Below are 21,006 nucleotides of genomic sequence, written 5' to 3' on the forward strand. Positions count from 1 at the left end.
AAGAAGCACTACGTGGCCTTGTGAGATTGGGTAATTCAAATGGGAAGGGATGTTTCACTAAAAAGGGCCAACAAATTCTGGGAAGCCAAAAAGTTTTGGGGCAGTTGGAAGGTCAAACCTGGAGAAAGCAAGAAGAGGTTATGACAAAGGGCAGATCATTTGCGCAGGTGGTGTTAGGGGAAAAAGACAAAAAGCTTCTAGTGTTGAAAGGGAGAAGGCTGAACCAGCAATTTCAGACAGGGAAGGATGCTGGTTCGACCATTAAAACAGGGGGGCGTGACTCTTTAAGTGGTCACGTGGGACGAAAAGAAGGGCCCAATCGAGTGGATCCCAGTTATGGTGGGCCGGAGAAGGCTTCTCAAGTAAAGGAGTTGGGCTACTATAGTCTTGAGCCCAAGGCCCATTATAAGACAGATGGGCCGAGGGTCACGTTAAGTAAACACGTGACTGGGAGGAGGGATGAGTTGATAGACGAGATAAAGCGTCTATCTTATTCAACCCCGAACCCTTCCTCTCGACCGAACAGATCAGGCGCAAAAAAGTCTGAAGACTCACAATCTCGAGGCTCTCTATAGTGGGTCCCTTCCAACCTGGCGAACCGTCTCTCACCAGATAGGCGCAACCCGAGATACCTGAAGCCCAGTGATGAGAACAAAACAGGGCTTGAAGATTGGTTGAGTGAACAAAACAGCAATGACGATTCTGATAGAGACGAAACGCTACGTTTGGGAAGTTTGTCTTCGAAAAGCAACAAGGATCTTCTTGAAACAGAAAGTTTGTATACAGAGTTGTTGTTTTTAGAGGAAGAGACTGAAGAGGCAGGTGGCGGAAAGACTAGGATTGGTGAAGAAATTGGTTCTAAAGCTGTGAAAACTCCTCCTCCCTTCGTCAAGGGAGCTGACCCTGAGTCTAATGAATTATAGGATGTTGGTGGAGAGGGACAAGAATCGGCCGTGAGGATGGATGCGGGTACTCCAGTGTCGGAAACACAGAGAAAGGTTTTCCAAGTGGGTAGGTCGTCAGGAAGTGATTCTTTCACCATGTCTACTTCACAACCTTGTCCAAAAAGGGGAATGGCTTTAAAACCATTTGCCGACTGTCAGCAAGTCATTTCCAGTGATTCTAGTCCTACCCCCGTTCTTTTAGGTATGGGTGTCAATTCTGTTTTAGGTATTGACTTGTTCGCTATGCCTGTAACAGATATCCCAGCTTCCCATCCAGGAGTTTCTGATGCAAGAGAGAGGGTGATAGTGGAAGGAGGAGAGAGGGTGTTGGAAGGAAGCAGTAAGGGGGAGGCGAATAGAATTTGGGAGATGATCTGTACAATGATGGAGGAACAAAATAAAAAGGAAGGACTCGTAGAAAGATGTTGTAGACAAAATAAGTGTGAGAAGGGTAAAATTCCTTCTCAAACATTGGTTGGAAAGGATGGAAAAATTGGGAAGGGGGGGAAAAGAGGAACAAATAAGAAAAAAATATCTGAAGTGGAAAGGCTAATTTCAGACATTGAGGGGGATTTAGAATTCAGTGGTAGAGGGGATAGGAGGAAGGGCCTAAAATGAGGAGAATATGGTCTCTTATTGGGTTCCTTTGCTATTTTGTATCGATGAAAATTATTAGTTGGAATGTAAGAGGGTTAGGGAGTGCAAGGAAGAGAAGGGCGATCAAAGACCTACTCCGAAGGGAAAAACCTGATATTGTGTTGTTACAAGAATCCAAACTGATGGAATTAGATGGGAGATGGGTTAGGAGTTTTTGGAGGTCTAGAGGTTTAGGTTGGAGCTCGTCTCCTTCTTGGCGAGCTTCGGGGGGGATTGTAACACTGTGGAGGGAGGATGTGGTGGAAGTAATGGAAGAATTGATAGGCAGCTTCTCAGTTTCTATTAAGTGCAAGAATGTAGAGAATGGGTGTGTATGGGTTTTAACCAATGTTTATGGCCCTAATTCCTATAGAGAGAGGAATGAGATGTGGGAGGAACTATATGCAATCAAGGAGCTATGGGATGGTCCTTGGTGCCTGGGCGGGGATTTTAACGTCATTAGATTCTCTGATGAAACCAATAATCCCCAACAGGTAATCTCAACAAGCATGAGGAAATTTAATGGTTTTATTGAAGATTGTGAACTAAAGGAAATACCTTTGTTGCAAGCCAGTTACACTTGGTCCAACCTTCAGGAAACCCCTTTGTGCTCGAAGTTGGATAGATTCCTTTTTAACCTTGCCTAGGAGAATAGTTTGGAAAACTTGGTTGCTAGGCCATTACCCAAGGTCACCTCCGATCACTGTCCTATCCAAATAGGAACTGAGTCTTTTCCTATAGGACCCAAACCTTTTAGATTCGAAAATATGTGGCTTACCCATCCAGATTTTGTGAAAAAAGTGAAGGAGCGGTGGGGTGAAGAGGAGAGGGGAGTAAGATGGAAGGGGATCAAGTTCCATAAGAAATTAAAAAGTTTGAGAGCTAAAATAAAAGAGTGGAATAGAGATCAGTTTGGTAGAATTGAGGAGCAAAAATTGGGCCTAATCTCTCGAATAGAGAATTTGGATATAAAGGAATCTCACAATGGGCTGACCGAGGAGGACAGAGTGCCAAGGAGACAATTAAAAAAGGAGTTGGAAGAAGTGTTATTGAGGGAAGAAATCAGTTGGGGACAAAAATCTAGACACAAGTGGATTAAGGAAGGCGATGGGAACACTAGATTCTTCCATGATTTGGCAAATGGGAGACGAAGAAAGAATTTTATGACCAAGCTAGAGATAGGAGAGGAGTTGATTACCAATCAGGATGACATAGCCAGAAAATTTGTGGACCACTTCAAATCGATTTATAAAAGGCCTTTGAGTGAGAGAACAGTCATGGAAAGGGTGGATTTGAAAGAATGGTAGGATCCATCCAATGGACGCCATAAAGGTTGCGGAATGGGTGGGCGAATTTCAAAAATTTCCTACCTTCTCCCAACTGGGAATCATATTCCCTAAATTTAGAATATATTATTCAAGGATCCTACTTGAACCATAATCAATCCAGATCTGTACCAAAAGGTAAATGGGAGGAATATACCTGATCCGGAGAAGCACTATCTCCCAAAGTTGGTGTTCACGCCCAAAGAACGCTCCAAGATCCGTTCCTGCTGAAGATGACACAGCTGTGGATGGAACAGAACCAGCAGGGTGCGTCCTACACACAGGATCCTTCACAAGAATCCTCTGGAAGAACTAAACACTGTAACCTTTTCAGTCTTTCTTGCAAGACTGATGTCAAGAACAGATTTCTTGACTTTCTTTTCTTGCAAATATCCAATCTTGCAATGGCAGATGGCGGCGGCAGGAGGAGAGAACCAAAACAAAAAAAGCTGAACTGCTTTTTCTCTTTTCTGGAGAGTATGAGATCTTATCTCAAAATCGCAGAAGGTATCCCTTGTGTATCCAAAGGATGGTTCGAAATCTGATGTATTTTCTTAGGGTTTCTCCTCTTTTCTTCTTGATTAAGAAACCTCCTAATCAGGAGTTATCCCAATCCAAATCAGTATCTGGATAGAGGATCATCTTAATCCTATCTGCAGATAAAGTTAGTTTACTCCTGATCTTATCAGGAAGTTACCAGATTCAAATCTGATTTGAATTTGGTCTCCCAGAGTGGATAAGGTTAAAAGCCCCATCCTTTTCACTAACATTAATCTCAGATTCGCCCCATCTTTTGGGTGATCATATCAGCCCAGTTCGAAATGGGCTTTTGGCCCATTAAGTATTCAGTGTTTAATTAGTTTCCAATCTGCTGCCCAGTTGGGCTTCTTTGTATGGCGTGGGACCTAAGCATTGATCTACACACCAGCCACATGGGTTCGGCCCAGCCTTTAAAACAAGGCCCAGCCGAATTCACTTAAAAGCTCAATGAACCCCTTGAGTCCATCGTATGGACCCTATGGGCCCAACACTTACATTAAGTGGTCCCTGGGCCAAGCCATCTTATAAAAACCCAGGGACTGTGGGCAGGTGCAAGATTAACCCATCAAGTATTATCCTAAATGGTCTTACACTTAACCTCTCAGCCCTTAATGATCAAGCACTGCCCGACAAGAGAGGACCTCTCCCTCGGCTGCAAGGAACAGCGCCGCACCTCCCTCTCATATGGATCCCGGGAATTAAAACCATTTGCAAACATTTTTGAAACCGTACATATAATATAAGTATATTAATTTTGCAAAACAAAATTCCAACGATTGAAATCAACTGCCGGCAGTTTGGTTTCCATCAGAGAGAGTGCATCCCCGATCATTACCCTTTGTCCAACAAAGTGGCTGATTCTGTCACTATGACCACCCACTCAGATGAATTCTCAAACTGCCCCAACATACCCAGGTTTTGATCCCCGCTAAGGATCTCACTGATTGGCATATCAAAGGCGGCCTGATCCAGCACCTAGTGAAGTGTCATAATCGAGTCTAGGGGTCAGGTGTAACTTTCCAGTTTTGCCCATCTATCTCCAAGGTCCAGGGCAAGACTGGAAATCTGGTCCGGTTCAAGGATTCAAGTAATCCCATACTGCATGTGCCTCGGGTCTTACCCTGATGGCTGAGACAGGCCATCCCAACACTTGGTGGCACACCAGCATCAGCCTTGGCAGGATAAATCTCCCCAGACTTATCCAACGGCTGTGAACATTTAAAACTAACATGAATCTCTATAAATGTCCAGTTTTAGGGTTTTACACAGAATTAAACCAAACAACATGAATCAAAACATGCACTTTATTTATTTCCACTAAATAACAAGTACATCAAATCAGATTGAAGCTAAGGGCATACATAAACTGTCTAACAGGATTAGCCAAGAATTGATGAAGAAATGGCAAGGTGGTTGGAAAGGGATTTCGAGGGCGACAAATAACAGATCAGATTCTAATTGCGAATGAGTGTGTGGAGGAAATGAAAAGGTCTAGTAGGAAAGGATTCATTTGTAAATTGGATCTTGAAAAGGCCTATGATTTGGTGGACTGGGAGTTTCTATTAGAGGTTATGCGAAATGGTGGTTTTGGGGACAAGTGGTGTAGTTGGATCTTTGGGTGTATCAGTACCTATCACTACTCTATTCCGGTAAATGGTGCGGTGAAGGATTTTTTTCCAGCTTGCAGGGGTGTCAGGCAAGGGGATCCACTTTCACCCTTCCTTTTTACCTTAGTAGCTAATGTGATTAGTACGATCATTACTAAGGCTGACAGCGAAGATGCCATTAGGGGTTGGAGAATAGGGAGACACCAAGTCCCCGTCACCCACCTTCAATTTGCAGATGACCTAATGATTTTTTGTGAAGGAGGTCTTAGTGAAAAGGTAGCAAACCTAAAGGAGCTAATAAAAGGATTTGAAAGTGTCTCTAATTTGAGAATAAATCTGGAAAAGAGTTGCATAGCAGGTATAAATTTGGAGGTAGGGGAGGTCGAGGCTATTGCGGAGTGTCTTGAGTGTTCCACCTCTGCTTGGCCTATGCCATATTTAGGGCTTCCTTTAGGGGCAAATCCTAGGGAGAGTAGATTTTGGACCCCAGTGTTAGAAAAGTTTGAGAAGAGATTAGTCTCATGGAAGAGGAACTATATCTCTTTAGGAAGAAGAATTACCCTAATAAGAGCTACCTTGGCTAACTTACCCACCTATTATTTGTTTGTCTTTAGGATACCAATTAGGGAAGCTAGGAAGCTGGAGAAGTTGATGAGAGACTTCTTATGGGAGCCGGGACAAGAGAAAAAGGATCATTTGGTTAATTGGGAAATTGTCTGCAGAAGTAAAGAAGAGGGGGGTTTGGGAATTGGGAGGGTAACTAGAATGAATCAAGCTCTATTAGGGAAATGGTTGTGGAGATGGCCTTTGGAAAGAGAGAGACTGTGGCATGACGTGGTGGGAAGCATTCATGGGAGGTCAGAGAATGGATGGGATGTTGGTGTATCGAGGCAAGCTAACCTAGCAGCACCTTGGAAGGCTATTCACAACACCCTTCCTCAATTCCTCAATTTGATCAGGTATGAAGTTTGTTCTGGCAACTCTATCCTTTTTTGGGAGGATATTTGGGTAGGAGACTCACCGTTAAAGGATTTGTTCCCTTCGCTTTTTTCTATTTCTTTGTACAAAAAAGAGGTGGTCTCAAAATTTGTCTCACCTTTGGGGACACCCTTAGATCCTACTTGGGATTTTGGGTTTCGTAGAGGACTTAGGGATGCTGAAATTGAGTCTCTTTCTTTGTTGCTTGGGTGTCTCAATCAGGTTTTTTTGGATCCCTCCAAGCCAGATAAGAGGGTTTGGACTCCTAGACCCAATGGAACCTTCACTTGTGCTTCTTTTTTCAAGTCCATCTCTCAACTTCCTACTCACCATCCCTTTTCGTCAAAAGAAATTTGGTGTAAGCCAATCCCCCCAAAAATTATGGCGTTTTGTTGGGAAGTTTTCCATGGGAAAGTAAATACTTTAGACAACCTACAAAAGAGAAGACCTTTTCTCTGTATTTCTCCTAATTGGTGTATCCTCTGTAGAGCTCACGGTGAGGATTGTTACCATTTATTAGTATCTTGTCCCTTTTCTGCAGACCTTTGGGCTTGGCTACTTTCGTTGTTTGGGGGTAGTTGGAGTCTACCAGCAGAAGTTCACATGTTCTTCAACCATTCTACCTTTTATTGGCCTACAAAAATAGGGAGAATTATGTGGAGATGTGCTCGTGCTGCCTTGACTTGGACTCTTTGGGAGGAAAGGAATCTCAAAATTTTTCAAGATAAGGAAAGGAACAGCCAAGATTTGAAGGGTGTTAAACAAAGCAATACATTGGCTGAAGACCTTGGAAATCTTTCATCAATTCTCCTTTAATGACATTTGGAGAAATTGGTCAGCAGTAGCAAGGTGTTCATCTTTAAAGGCCAAATCAATTACAAGCTGGTCTCCTCCACCCGAAGGCTCAATTAAGTTGAACTTTGACGGAAGCAGCATGGGTAATCCAGGATTATCCGGAGTGGGGGGTGCTTTGAGAAATGAGAAGGGAGAGATTTTGTTGCTCTACTCAGGTCCTTTGGGAATTGGGAATTCCATCAGGGCAGAACTTTTAGCTGTTGTACAAGGGATCCAATTTGCAAACCAACTGGGGGTACAACATCTAATAATCGAGGGGGATTCCAAAGTGGTGGTGGGTTGGTTAAAAAATTCTGAAGAGGCTATGTGGCGATACAAGAATGAAATGAAGAAATTTAGTTGGTTGACAAGGAATATGTTGGTCACTGTACAGTGGGTGGGGAGATCAGCAAATACCTTGTCAGATGTGTTAACTAAGCAAGGGGTAAATAGGGAAGAATTATTTTGGGCTCAGTTGTGATTCTTGTTTTTCTTTCCTAGTTTACTTGTAAGTTTCGAGGGGCTGCAGCTCGCGCCTCTCGTTGGGATGTTGTATGAACTCACTCTAATTTATTTATGAATCAATAAACTTATTATTATTCATCAAAAAAGATATCATAGTAACTGCGCACTGTAGCTTCTTTGTCACAAGACAATTCAAAGATGAGTGAAAGAGAATCAGCCAGTGGGGTCAAGCAACACCACACATCCTTCCAAAATCAAACTCTTTCCCCACTTCCCACCTTTAAGGAAGACCATTGAGAGAAGACCTCCAAGTTTTTCACAATTCCTTTTCAACAGCTTGAACCATAAGACTGATCAATGGGATTGGTGATCTAACCCTGCTTGTCCTCCCCATACTTAATCTAGATTAGGACTCTCCATAAAGCTCCCTCTCCGCCTTCCACCACCATAATCGATACATCTTCACTTCCCACCACTGCAATTCCTTTCAACCTCTTTTTGACCTTCTCCAACAATCTGCAACTGAGCATTGCTCTCTAAATCTTCCTTCAATTCATTAATTATATTCATCATTATCTTGCCACTGCCATCTGTCGTTTGAGTTTCCCTATCGTTAATACCTTCCACGAACAAACTCACCCCTTCACTATGTCGAGCATCTGAGACATTCACATCTTGACCCACATAAATTCCTTCTTGCCTTTCCTTTTGAGATGACTCTTTCTCCTTCTAAAAATATTGTGTTACATGCCAAGTATATATGTCCTTGTCTTATGATGAAATCTCAGTCATTTTCATTAAGGGTTTGTTCTAGGGGTGAGCATTATTCGGTTAAAACTGAACCAGAAATTTCAGTTTCAGTTTTTTCAGTTCAGTTATTTTGGTTTTTGGTTAATTTGGTTCAGTGATTTCGATTTTTTAATACTTCGGTTTAGGTTTCGGCTTTTAGAATTAGAAATTCGGTTAAGCAAAAAAACGAATTAACTGAACTTTGCTATATAACATGCAATATTTAATATTTAATATATTTACATATTGTTATATAATATAATGAAATTTGATTTCATAATATATATATATTATAATATATAATACATATAATATAGTATATATTGTATATTATTGAAATTCGGTTTTAACCAAAAACCAAACCGAAACTTTCAGTTTTGTTTTTTTACAATTTGGTTTCGGTTCGGTTTTCATTTTTTTTAATTCAGTTTTTAAAAATTTGGTTTATTCGGTTTTGTTTTTAACTAAATAAGCCAAATGCTCACCCCTAGCCTGTTCTCTCTCTCACGCCCTGCATTTCCTCCATTCAGCCCCATCAAAGACGATGATATACCCAACTACAATCTATCATTCACCCAGAACTATTCTACATCACATGCCTTAACCTCAAATTTTGATTTGAAGACCCACCCCTCCATTACCCTCCACATGACCACTTAAGTGGTCACATGATATTATTTGACCCTCCAGATGATCTGATTCACCCTGGGTTGGTCAAGCTCTTAACAAACCTTTCACCTTCACCATGTTGCTTCCATTTTTCAATAAGAAAACATGACTATATTCATTCTAATTTTATCAGATGTCTCCAAAGAGATAACATGGTTGTAGTCACATATGATATTCTTTTTTTTTTTTGAATTTTCCTTTTTATTAATTATAAGGCATCATGCATTTGGCACCTATCAAATAGAACAGCCCAATTTCCTATATGCAAACCAGATCTCTTCAAAATTCAATCATAATAGCAATTTACAATGATAATTGGACTTTACATTTTCCTTTTAAAATGAAGCTAAAAAGAGAAATTGCAAACCTGTTAACTGTACCACCAAAGAAGAGTTGACGTAGTTGTGCATCACTTCCTACATTCATGTATATAGCATCAGAGCAATATCTAGATGCCCATTTGCAGAATCTTTTTGCAGCAACTTGTTGCTCTTCTGTGGCCACCTTTTCCATTTCTGCAAGATATGCCCGATCAACCAGCATTCCCTCCGTTTCCATTTTCACTAAAAGCTCACCAAATGGCCGCCAATATTCCTCATAGAAGTCATACATGGTTCCTCTTTTAACACCATCAAGAACCCATTCCATGTTCTTTAGCTTTATTTTCAAGCTTTCAAAAAGCTTTAGAGTGCTAATTGAATCTAAAGTAGAATAAAAAATCCATGGTATCCTTTCTTCCCTCTGAAGTTCCTCAACAGGGGGAACTGTGACAACCTTGCCTTCAGATCCATCTTTCTTTATCTTTTTCTTTCCAAATATTGTCTTCATCGATATCTTACCAATCAATTCTCCTTCAGTGCACCATTTTTTCTTAATTGGTTCTCCTTTAGTGCATTGTTGAACCTCAGACATGACTTTAGGGTCCATCGTAAGTGCTTCAAGAGAGTATCCACCTTCTTTTCGTCTTGAAGAATCCCAAAGACGTGCCATATGCATTGTGTCAGCATGAAAGCCTGATATCTTAAGCCCATAATTCTCTATAACATGACTATCAAAGCTATAGTTATGCCATACCTACAAAAATGGGGTAACATACTATTATCTATTTTATATTTGTCGACTAGGAGCAAATGAGCTTAGTGAAAGAGCATGTTGACCAACATTTCAAGCTTAAAAAAAGTGAATGTATGGATCTCTTTTTTTTATCAAATGGATCTCTATTCTTATTGACAATAAATGTACAAATCTTCTTCCCATGCGGAAGTGGAAGAGTAAGATTGTCAGTGATATGCTTCCTACATATGGATATCTATACATGAAAAGTATGCAACCTTTTCTGTTCTCTTTTTCTTTTTTTTTTTTTTTTTTTTGCCACTCATAATATAACCTTCCTTTCACAGTGAAAAGAAAATGAGATGGTCCTAATTATGCTTTTTCTTTCTTCAGAAATAGCTGTTCACCTCATCTAAAAGAACAACCCTCATATGGAATGGACATGCAACCTATGCTATCTTTTTGAGCAGTAACACAAGTATGTGCATGCTGTCCACACAGACAAACAGAAAAATAAAATAAAATAATGTCCAATCGTTTTTATTCCCATCATCTAAAAGAATACAAGACTTGAACATTATGTCCTATGACATATTGATCCAATGGATTTCCTAACTTAGATCCACACTGAATTGCTCTGGCCCAACTTGTGTGGCCAAGAAATGTTATGTACTCATAAAACTATGTTATATCCAGTAGCCCATATTCTACTAACAGTATAATTAAATGTTAGATCATATTAATCAATACCCAATCAGTGCATATCAAGAGAACCATATCCTACCTTTCTAATGGAAGGGTCTTCAAAGAATGGAGCAAATTCCATCAAAATATCCCTACCACCACCATCAAGGACATCAACCCAGATACAAGACTTCCCATTTCCAAAATCCACCTCTGGCCCAGAATAAATACTGAAACATATCAGTTCTCCATGATCAACAGGTGTTTCCTGCTTTGCATCAATCTTGGCTACCTGTAAATATATGAGCTCAATGATAAATAATTTAGTAATATCGATTGGCTTTCCTAATTATATATTCCTTACAGCCATAATAAACCTATAATTTTTCTTGGTAGAAAAACCTATAATTTGATATGGAGAACATGCCTCTGTATCACATGCATGGACAAGATCTTTATACCGTGTTGTAAGCATTCTGACAATTTCCTTTGCAACTGCAATATTATCAACAACAAGAACTTTTTTATAGATGTGACTAAGCATCTCATGATACTCTGGCTGGTGAAAAACATATTCTCCTCTTGGATTTATAGATATAGTGTAGGTTTCAACAGATTCTTCAGCATTGGTAGAATATCTGCTATTTGATGGGATCCTTTCAGTTATATCATTGGTTCCCATTCCCAGTCCATCCAATTTGTTAAGTTGCCCTTCATTTTCCTCAAAAGGCTTCAGAGGGAGTGACTCACTAAGCTGGGCCTGGTCCCTTGCAATTTGCGTCGAATACAAACTAACTTGAGCCAGTTTATTGACTGTGAGATTGCAAGCATTATTAATAGCAACATTGTTGCAGCTTCTCGATTCATGTTGAGTTGTCACATGTGAAGCACTGCTAGATTTCATGGTTACCCTGCATTGACACTTTACAGTACATGTTTCCCTATCACTTGGTTTATATGGTGGCTTACAAGCTTGTACATTATCAAAGTCAAAACCCATGTTCTCTTGGTTAAATGAACATTGCAAAGACTTCTTTCCATTAATATTATCGAACCTCAAACCATGGAAGGGATCTGGATGCGAGTCAAAATTCCCACAGGAACCTCCATCATTAAAAGTTCCAAGTTCAATACTTCTGCGAACTTCTGATCTTATCTCTCTCAGTCTTCTTCTTTCTTCAAGCCATGAATCTATATCAAGGCTAGAGTTTCTGGAAATCATATTTTCAGTAGCCCTATAATTAGAAGTCTTATAATCACTGGACTGACAAGGTGGACTAACATCAACATCCTCTAATGGTGGTCCATGATGTCTAGGAGTCTGTTTCTCTTCTTCCTCAGAATTTCTCATGTTAACTAACCTCACTGCTTGAAGCTTTCGTTCAGAATCAATCTGATTTGAGTAGTAAGGGAACATTCGAGCTGATGAAGTAGGAGAGTGACTCATTTGTGTTCGCACTTCAAGTCTCCAACAATAATATGGATATGGGCAGCAACGTTTTCTTTCACATGCACCATCCTTTGTAATGACTGATCCAGTTGAATTACTCAAACCTCGTTTAAATTGAATAAAACTACCAGTGAAATTGCAATTGCAAACATTCTCATATTGAACAGAGTGAAATTCCTTCCTGCCATCCAAAAGAAAATTTTAAATATCAGATATAAAGATTGAAATACACACCTAAATGTCCCCCCGAGGGGTCACTCCTCACTAGCTATATATAAATAGTATAGAATTTGTAGAACTCCAATGGAGGCAAGAAGACTAGTGGTATAGTTTGGAAGAACTAAAGAGGAGTAATGGAGTTTTAAACTTTTAATAACTAAAACCTAAATTATGCTTTCTGAAATAATAGATTGCCTGTGTCCTAAAAAAAAAGGCATTATTTTACTTTAACTTTTTTTAGCAGATAATGCCCCTTTCTATTCTCTTACTAGTCTCCCTCCATGATTTCCTACTTTTTTCATCAAACTCCAACTTATATGTAGCAAAACTCTCTATCTAGCAGCTGCCAGCTGGGATACTTCTTTTTTTGTACAGCATCTTGCAAAAAAAAAAAAGCAGCACTGCTGATACAGTTTTTCAAAAGGTATTGGGGAAGATGTTTTCATGGCTGACTACACATAAACTATTAAAATGTAAACCTTACTTCTTTTTTTGTACAAGGAAATCTTTTTTGTGAATCAGGGTTTTGAGTACAGCATCTTGTTGTACATGATCTCATTTTATAACTTGCAATATAATATAATACTTATATTTTCTCTTAAAATAGCAGCTGGGATACTTGTCATGTAGAAATTATTACACAACCACCACCAAGATAAGAAAGGAACACTATTTTTTGTGTGGTAAAAGGATTATGCACATACAAGCATCAAACGAATCCCAAAAAAACACAAACACTAAAAAAGAAACATAAGAAAAAAGAATCTTCATGTAAGCTATAAGAAATAGCTGTAAAACAAAAAACCAAATGGTACCAACTACAAACTTCCTAGCACACACAAAAAAATGAAAAAAGAAAAACAAAAGAAGAAAGAAACAGTTGTAAGGCACAACACCAAATTGCACCAGCTTCCTAAGATTTTATAACTCAGGTTCATATTTTCACTGTTCAAACAAAAAAGGAGAATAGTCATCTACCTGGCCTCTCATTATAGTACTCATGATCACAATTTTAGCAAGTTCATGAAACTCGCAACTCATTTCCTATGTGAATTACTATCTTCACCTTTTTAGCCCCAACTTCCTACATAGATATTTGGATTAAAATAATGCCTCACTTCATGGCTATCCCTAATCTAGTCTACAACCAAAAATTGTTCTGTTGGGAAAAAAAAAGTGCATCCTCCTCCAGTTTAATTTTCCTGTTAACCACTTTATGGCCACTTCCAGCATCTGCAAGTTCCTTGTAAGTTGTAACATGAAAGTTTCTATCTTGCATTGTAGATATCATAGTTCTCAATACATGTAGTTCAATCATAAAGCACACCTGGCTTTTCTTTTCTTTTTTTCTTTGGGTAATACATACTACACATTACAGGGGAATCAAAGGTGGGGCAAAGCAGGATGAATGTGAGTAGGGGTGTCAATGGACCAGTTTTATATTGGATCCCATCCAAATCAAAATCAATTTGGAAGGATTGGACGGACCGGACCAACAAGATGTATTGAATTGGACCACCAGTCCAGACTTAATGGTCCAAAGTATTTATTGGATTGGATTGGACCAGGTCCATCCGTAATGAATTTATATTGGATTGGGTTGGATTGAGCCAATATCTGGTCCATTGATAGAAGATAGGAATATAGGTGTCAATGGACCAGATTTGGGTTAGAATTAATCTAATTAAAACAGATTGGGCAGTCCATTGAATTGGACCGGTCCAAAATATTCATTGGATTGGATTGGATTGGACCAAATCCAGTCCAATTGACACCCCTAAATGTGAGGCCCAATGGCCATACCGTGGAGACCGGAGAGCCTGAAATTCTGCAGGTTTAATCCCATGCCTCCTGATGTAACCGTTTCCGGTCACGTATCATTTTTTTGGCTAAGTACCTCGTCAGCTCGTCTGCTCCCAAGTGGCCTGTGACTCGGGGGCTGAAGTGGAGCTCCCTAGCGTAGTGCAACCCAGCTACTCCCTGCAGGAGGTGATCTGCTCATCTATGTAAGCGGCGGGAGCTGAGGAACCTGCGAAAACTAAATCAGAGAACCCGGGGGTGGCTACCCGGTGAGGTCACTCCGATGGCTAAGTTAGCACTTAGTGGAGAGCTGAGAATGATATTAGAGAATGAGGGAGCTAGAGAGCAGAGGTTACCCATCCTTTTTTCGCCTCTTCTTTGCCTCTGGGGGGTGAGGTCTTTATATACTGGAGTACTCATGGGTTAGGTGGAGCAGTTCCCGGATTCCCGTTGTGATGGGACCTGCTTTCGTGTTAGGTGGGGATAAAGCCACCAACTGGTAAGGTTGCCCATTTCCACCTGACTCAGCGAGTGGGTGAGCTAATATAACTGTTACAAGTCGCAATCCCGTAAAATGCGAGGTATGGTGGTGAGCTCCTCGGGGTTGTCAGGTTGGCGCCTGTGTCAGGCCGCCAGGTCGGTGCCTGGGCTAGGGCGCCAGGTCGCACCTGGGCCAGGCCGCCAACTCATGCCAGGGCCAGGTCGCGCCAATGGCCAGGCTGCCAGCTCGTGCTAGAGCCAAGTCGCACCAGGGCCAGGCTTCCAGGTCGTGCCTGTGCCAGGCCGCACCTGGTGGGACACCACCAACTTAGCAAAGGCAAGTTGTTGTCAAAGTGGTCCCAGGTGTTGCCTAGTTGTTCTGAGGTTCCATGCTACATGATGGCGAGCTGCCTGTAGCGAGCTGCCTGTGGCAAGCTGCCTGTAGCGAGCTGCCTGTAGCGAGCTGCCTGTGGCGAGCCGCTTGTAAGGGTTGCATGGTGGCGAGCTGCCTGTGGCGAGTTGCATGATGGCGAGCTGCCTAGTGGCGAACTGCCTGAGGCGAGCTCGAGTTGTCTAACTGTCAAGAAGCTGCACTTAGTTGGTATGATGTGCCAGGTGTCACAATGTCATTGGAGGGCCAAATCCGCCCTCATCATTTGCCCCCCACTCCCGAGCTGAAAGTAACTCAGTGAAGGGAGTAGATTTCTCCTTTTGGCCCGTAATTCGACGAGCTTGTAAGCGTTGATTCAGTTTCTTAGACTCTGGGAGCTGCTTGGAAGAGAGTTGCCCGTGAGGCGCCGAGGTTTCTGCCAGTTCGGTACTTTAGCCCTTAGATTCTGGGAGCAACTTGTAGTCCACTCACCTTGACTTTGCCCATGCCGACGAGGCGGTTGGGTCTTGTGCAATATTGTGGCCTTTAGGCTTTGAGAGCGACTTGTAGTCCGCTCCTGAACTTTGCCCATGCCGAAGAGGCAACTAGGTCTTTCAGCAGTAGTGTTGCCCATGCCGTAGAGGCGACTAGGTCTTTCAGCAGTAGTGTTGTCCATGCCGCAGAGGCGACTGGGTTTTTCAGCAGTAGTGTTGCCCATGACGTAGAGGCGACTGGGTCTTTCAGCAGTAGTGTTGCCCATGTTGTAGAGGCGACTGGGTCTTTCAACAGTAGTGTGGCCCGTAGGCTTTGGGAGCGACTCGTAGTCCACTCCTGAACTTCGCCCATGCCAACGAGGCGGCTAGGTCTTTAAGCAGTAATGTGGCCCTTAGGCTTCGGGGAGCGACTCATAGTCCACTCCTGAACTTTGCCCATGTCGTAGAGGCGACTGGGTCTTTCAGCAGTATTGTGGCCCTTAGGCTTCAGGGAGCGACTCGTAGTCCACTCCTGAACTTTGCCCATGCCGTAGAGGTGACTGGGTCTTTCAGCAGTATTGTAGCGCCGAGGTCTCTGCCTGTGAGGTGCCAAGCTGCCTGTGAGGCGCTGGGCTGACCAGGTGCCGAGCTGGATTGATGAGCTTCGGTGCTCTTTAAAGACCTGCAAGGAACTAAATGTCCGAGGACCCGGGGTGACTACCCCGGTAAGGTCACTCCGATGACTAAGTTAGTACTCACATAGTAGACTGCAAGCTAGAAATCACAATCTGAGAGCTAGAATTTGCTTACTTGTTTCTGAGGCTGGTGCCTTTTCAGTTCGTAAGTTCGCGCCCGTGCCAAGCCGCCATGTCGGCGCCCGTGCCAGGTCGCACCAGGCTGCCAGGCCGCCGGGTGGGCGTCTTAGAGCTACTTAGTCTGTTAGCTCCCTGTACAGTCTTTGAGTTCATAAAAAATGGAAACCATAAAGCGAGAGCTTCAATTCCTAAAAAGATGAGGACTTAGCTTTCTGGGAGAAGAGGACTTAGCTTTTTGTAAGATAAGAACTTAGCTTTTTGTAGGATGAGAACTTAGCTTTTGGTAGTGTGTTCCCACTGACGGTGCCAAATGATGTAACCGTTTCCGGTCACGTATCGTTTTTTTGGCTAAGTACCTCGTCAACTCGCCTGCTCCCAAGTGGCCTGTGACTCAGGGGCTGAAGTGGAGCTCCCTGGCGTAGTGCAACCCAACTGCTCCCTGCAAGAGGTGATTTGCTCATCTTTGTAAGCGACGGGAGTTGAGGGACCTGCGAGAACTAAATCAGAGAACTCGGGGGTGGCTACCCGGTGAGGTCACTCCGATGGCTAAGTTAGCACTTAGTGGAGAGCTGAGAATGATATTAGAGAATGAGAGAGCTAGAGAGCAAAGGTTACCCATCCTTTTTTCGCCTCTTCTTTGCCTCTGGGGGGTGAGGTCTTTATATACTGGAGTCCTCGTGGGTTAGGTGGAGCAGTTCCTGGATTCCCGCTGTGATGGGACCTGCTTTCGTGTTAGATGGGGATAAAGCCACCAACTGGTAAGGTTGCCCATTTCCGCTTGACTCGGGGAGTGGGTGAGCTAATATAGCTGTTACAAGTCACAATCCCGTAAAATGCGGGGTACGGTGGTGAGCTCCTCGGGGTTGTCAGGTTGGCGCCTAGGCTGCCAGGTCGGTGCCTGGGCCAGGGCGCCAGGTCGCGCCTGGGCCAGGCCGCCAGCTCGTGCCAGGGCCAGGCTGCCAGCTCGTGCCAAGGTCGCGCCAAGGCCAGGCTGCCATCTCGTGCTAGGGCCAGGTCATGCCAGGGCCAGGCTGCCAGCTCGTGCTAGGGCCAGGTCACGCCAGGGCCAGGCTGCCAGCTCGTGCCTGTGTCAAGCCGCGCCTGGTGGGACACCATCAACTTAGCAAAGGCAAGTTGTTGTGAAAGTGGTTCCGGGTGTCGCCTAATTGTTCTGAGGTGCCAGGCTACATGATGGCGAGCTGCCTGTAGCGAGCTACCTAGTGGCGAGCTGCCTGTGAGGGCTCCATGGTGGCGAGCTGCCTGTGGCGAGTTGCATGATGGCGAGCTGCCTGAAGCGAGCTCGAGCTGTCTAGCTGTCAAGAGGCTGCACTTAGTTGGCATGATGTGCCAGGTGTCACAATGTCATTGGGGTCATCTGCAAGCAACCCTGGCTTTTCAACTGTTTATTTACACACAAGGAAATTAAGACAAAAAGGAAAGAAGAAAAAAATGAAAGAAAGAAATAGCACTGTCCACTGAAATTCCATTATAAGACAAAACTTATAATAATCAAAAATAATACAATCTTTAGTATGCAATTAGGTCCCTATCTCTCTGTACAACGTCTAACGAGTTAGGAGGAAGTGGGAAGGAATTTAACCGCAATACTGACTTCCTTAAAAAATGAGGGGAAAAATATTCACACGTGACGAAGACTAGCAGCCCACAAGCTACTCAATACTTCTTTTGATGACCACGGTCCCATCCCTTCATTATTTACTACCAGTGCAACACTTACAAAATCGTTTATTATTTCCTTTACCGTGAGAAGTCTGAGCACCTATAACAGGCCGTGTGGCTCTATAAGAATACTAGTTTTTATGAACCAGACACAACTTTCAGGCATTCTCGTGTAAAACCCACGAACTGAACATGGAATAGAGAGTGTGGAGGAGAGAGGGCGGAGAGGAACTTTCACATGTCATCCTACCTACCTACGCAGAAAAAAGAAAACACCAGGGGAAAAAAAGGGAATCGAAAAAGAATAGGTCTTTCTACAGTTGAACTGCAATTTTCCTAGGAAAGTCCGTGAAACCCACCTAAAAAACGTGAATCACAAAATGCGAGAGAGAGAGAGAGCCGAAAAGTCATAAAAATTAAGTCTGAAACGATGAAGAATCCAAACCTTTGGAAACTTTTACTGGAACCGGAGCAGGCGTGAGGAGAAGAAGTCATCGAAGCCGAGCGGCGACAAGACGGAGATGACCAGAAGGGAGAAGATGAGCAGGGCTTCAAAGGGCCACTCTGAGTGGAAACCCCCATTGCCATTAGCTCTGCAGCTCTCCCCAGCTTGCTACAACTACCGTTACAAGGAGCCGTCTTGGACAGTGGTGTGAGCACTTCAAATATGCAATTTTTCCCGCTCTGAGCTTGTTTCTCTCGGTCTCAACTAGAGGAGAGGGGGAGAGAGAGCTCAAGCGAAGCTTGAAGCCCAGAAAGCCAACACCTCTCACTCAGTCTGAAAAAAATAATAATAATAAAAGAAAAAAAACCAATATTAACATTTCTCAGGTGGGCAAATCGGGTTCGCCCCTGTAGCCATAAGTTACCTCTTAAGTCTCTACCTACAGGGAACCAAGGAGAAAATGATTCCATATGACTACTACGTTAGGATAAAATCATAAAGTAATACCTAAATGACTTGAAATTACACCGTGTGACCCATACAGCCTCCTATTGCACGATCAATATGGTAAAAGTATGATCTCGGAAAAAACTGATTAGGAAAGCTTTTTATAGATAAACTAGCGAGGATCCGGGCGATGGGGCTGGGAAATTTAAAAGATTTAATAAATTAATTAATATTAAATTAATAATCAAAATTAACTAAAATATTTAAAGTTATTATTAATATTTAAAATTTTAATAATTGTATTTTTTATTTAATGTTGATTTATAAAAAATAATTATTGTTAATTTAATATGAATAAATATTTTTTAATAAACTTAGTTTTATTAATAATTTGTAGTAATTTTAATAATTATTATTATTATTCTTATTATTTTAAAATAAAATTTTGATTAACTTTAAATAAATAAAAATAATTATAAAAGCTAATATTTTTATTAATTTCACTAATAATTAACAATTATATAGGAATTATAACGGAGTGGGTTTAGGGCAGGGCACCCCATCCCTGTCCCTGCCCCATGGTCAAGACACTCTACTCCATTCCCGCCCTATCCCTGTGTGTCAGGCGAGTTCAGGGCAAGGCAACCACTCCCTAATGTCAGGCAAGTTTAAGGGCAAGGCACCCCACTCCTCATCAAGGATGGGGAATCCTAGAATTTTCCCGCCCCGTCCCCAGTATTGGGCGGTTTCAAGTAGAGGTGTAAATCGGGTTGTACTAGGCTGGCACGACACGACTCACATGTGGCCCGCACAAAGTATGGGTTGTGTCGTACTGGCCCACGGGTAGACCTATTCATGGGCCAGGCCGGGTCGGACTTTCACTCTGTATTAACAAATTTTTCTAAGGCCCGAGTCCGAGCCCGGCCCGACCATCGGGCCTACAACTTGGGCCTGAGCCCAGCCCTCATAAAAAGCCTAAAGCCCGGGCTTGGGCCCGAGCCCGAAATTTAGCCCATACTGTTACTATTGCTAAAGCGGCTAAATAGAGAGAGAGAAAGAGAGAGAGAGAGAGAGAAATTCTAAAGAAAAGAATAAAAAATGTATATATTAAATTATAAATATATATTTTAATAAATATTTTATATAATACATAAAATACATATTATATATTTTATAAAATATATAATGCTGAGTCGAGCCGGGCCGGGCTTTTTTAACAAATCCCGAGGTCATGCCCGCGGGCCTAATTACATGACCAAGCCCAACCGGGGTGTGGGCCGGGCCATCGGGCTACCCGACCCATGAACAAGTTTACCCATGGGGCATCCTGGGTCATGCCTCCCTCCCCTGGGATAATTTGAGGGTCAGTTCGGCATGGCCCATGACCCAAGCTCGCAATATATAATGCTGAGTTGAGTCGGGCCGGGCTTTTTTGACAAATCCCGAGGTCATGCCCGCGAGCCTAATTACATGACCAAGCCCAACCGGGGTGTGGGTCGGGCCATCGGGCTAATCGACCCATGAACAAGTTTACCCACGGGGCATCCTGGGTCGTGCCTCCCTCCCCTGGGATAATTTGAGGATCAGTTCGGCATGGCCCACAACCCAAGCTCGCACGGGCCCATGCCGTATCATGGGTCGGGTTGGTTCATGGGTCGAGCCTTAGGCCAAGCTATGAGAGCTCCATTGAAAAAAAGAAATTGAAAAGATGTTTAAATTTTTATTTCATACGATTTTTGATGTACGCAATTGTTTATATATACAATTAGACCTATTCATGGGTCAGGTAGCCCGATGGCTTGGCCCAGTCTGACTCGTTATTTTCAAGCTTGGACAAAATTTCAGGCCCATGGGCTCAAGGTCAAGCTTTCTCAAATAAACCCGGCCCGATACTATTACATATATAAAAAAGTACTTATGTTATAATATATATATATATATATATATATGCTTCTTAAATTATTAATAAATATCAATTTACTATTAGGAATTATAAATTAGTTTATTAATTTATTAAATTATTACTAAATTAATATAATATTAGTTTATAAAAGTATATTGAAAATAATAAATTTTGTGTATAGATTAGGCTTCGGGCTCGAGCTCGAGCTTCAAGCTTTATATAAGGGTTGGGCTTGGGCTCAAGATCTAGGCCCGATGGTTGGGTCAGGCTCGGGAGCGGGCTTGCACATTTTCTGTTGATCAGTTTTTTGGTTTGGTTAGTCTGTTCAAAAGATTTAAACTTAAAAATTCAATTTAATTTTAAAAATTACAGTGCGATTATTAAATAATAAATTTAAAAA

General features: G+C 42.2%; 1 protein-coding gene across 8 annotated transcripts in view; it reads right to left on the reverse strand.

The window, feature by feature from the left end:
- The window catches only part of LOC104610895 (DNA polymerase I A, chloroplastic/mitochondrial-like), a 56,671-nt gene extending 38,001 nt beyond the window's left edge, over positions 1 to 18,670 (reverse strand). For 2 of the 8 annotated variants that reach the window (XM_010277738.3, XM_010277739.3), the window contains exons 1-4: positions 18,257 to 18,668; positions 10,952 to 12,155; positions 10,625 to 10,816; positions 9,155 to 9,861 (exon numbers count right to left, since the gene is read on the reverse strand). In XM_010277738.3, the coding sequence (XP_010276040.1) occupies positions 9,155 to 9,861; positions 10,625 to 10,816; positions 10,952 to 12,155; positions 18,257 to 18,399 (2,246 nt within the window). In that variant the 5' untranslated portion in view covers positions 18,400 to 18,668. Of the gene's footprint in view, positions 1 to 9,154; positions 9,862 to 10,624; positions 10,817 to 10,947; positions 12,156 to 14,090; positions 16,571 to 16,746; positions 17,507 to 18,256 lie in introns of all 8 variants that reach the window. The other 6 variants (XM_088894558.1, XM_088894559.1, XM_019200026.2 and 3 more) reach the window with 6 other exon arrangements.
- Positions 18,671 to 21,006: the final 2,336 nt, after the last annotated feature.

Source organism: Nelumbo nucifera, chromosome 1 (assembly GCF_055504915.1).
Source record: "Nelumbo nucifera cultivar China Antique chromosome 1, China Antique-T2T, whole genome shotgun sequence".
Taxonomy (NCBI): Eukaryota; Viridiplantae; Streptophyta; class Magnoliopsida; order Proteales; family Nelumbonaceae; genus Nelumbo; species Nelumbo nucifera.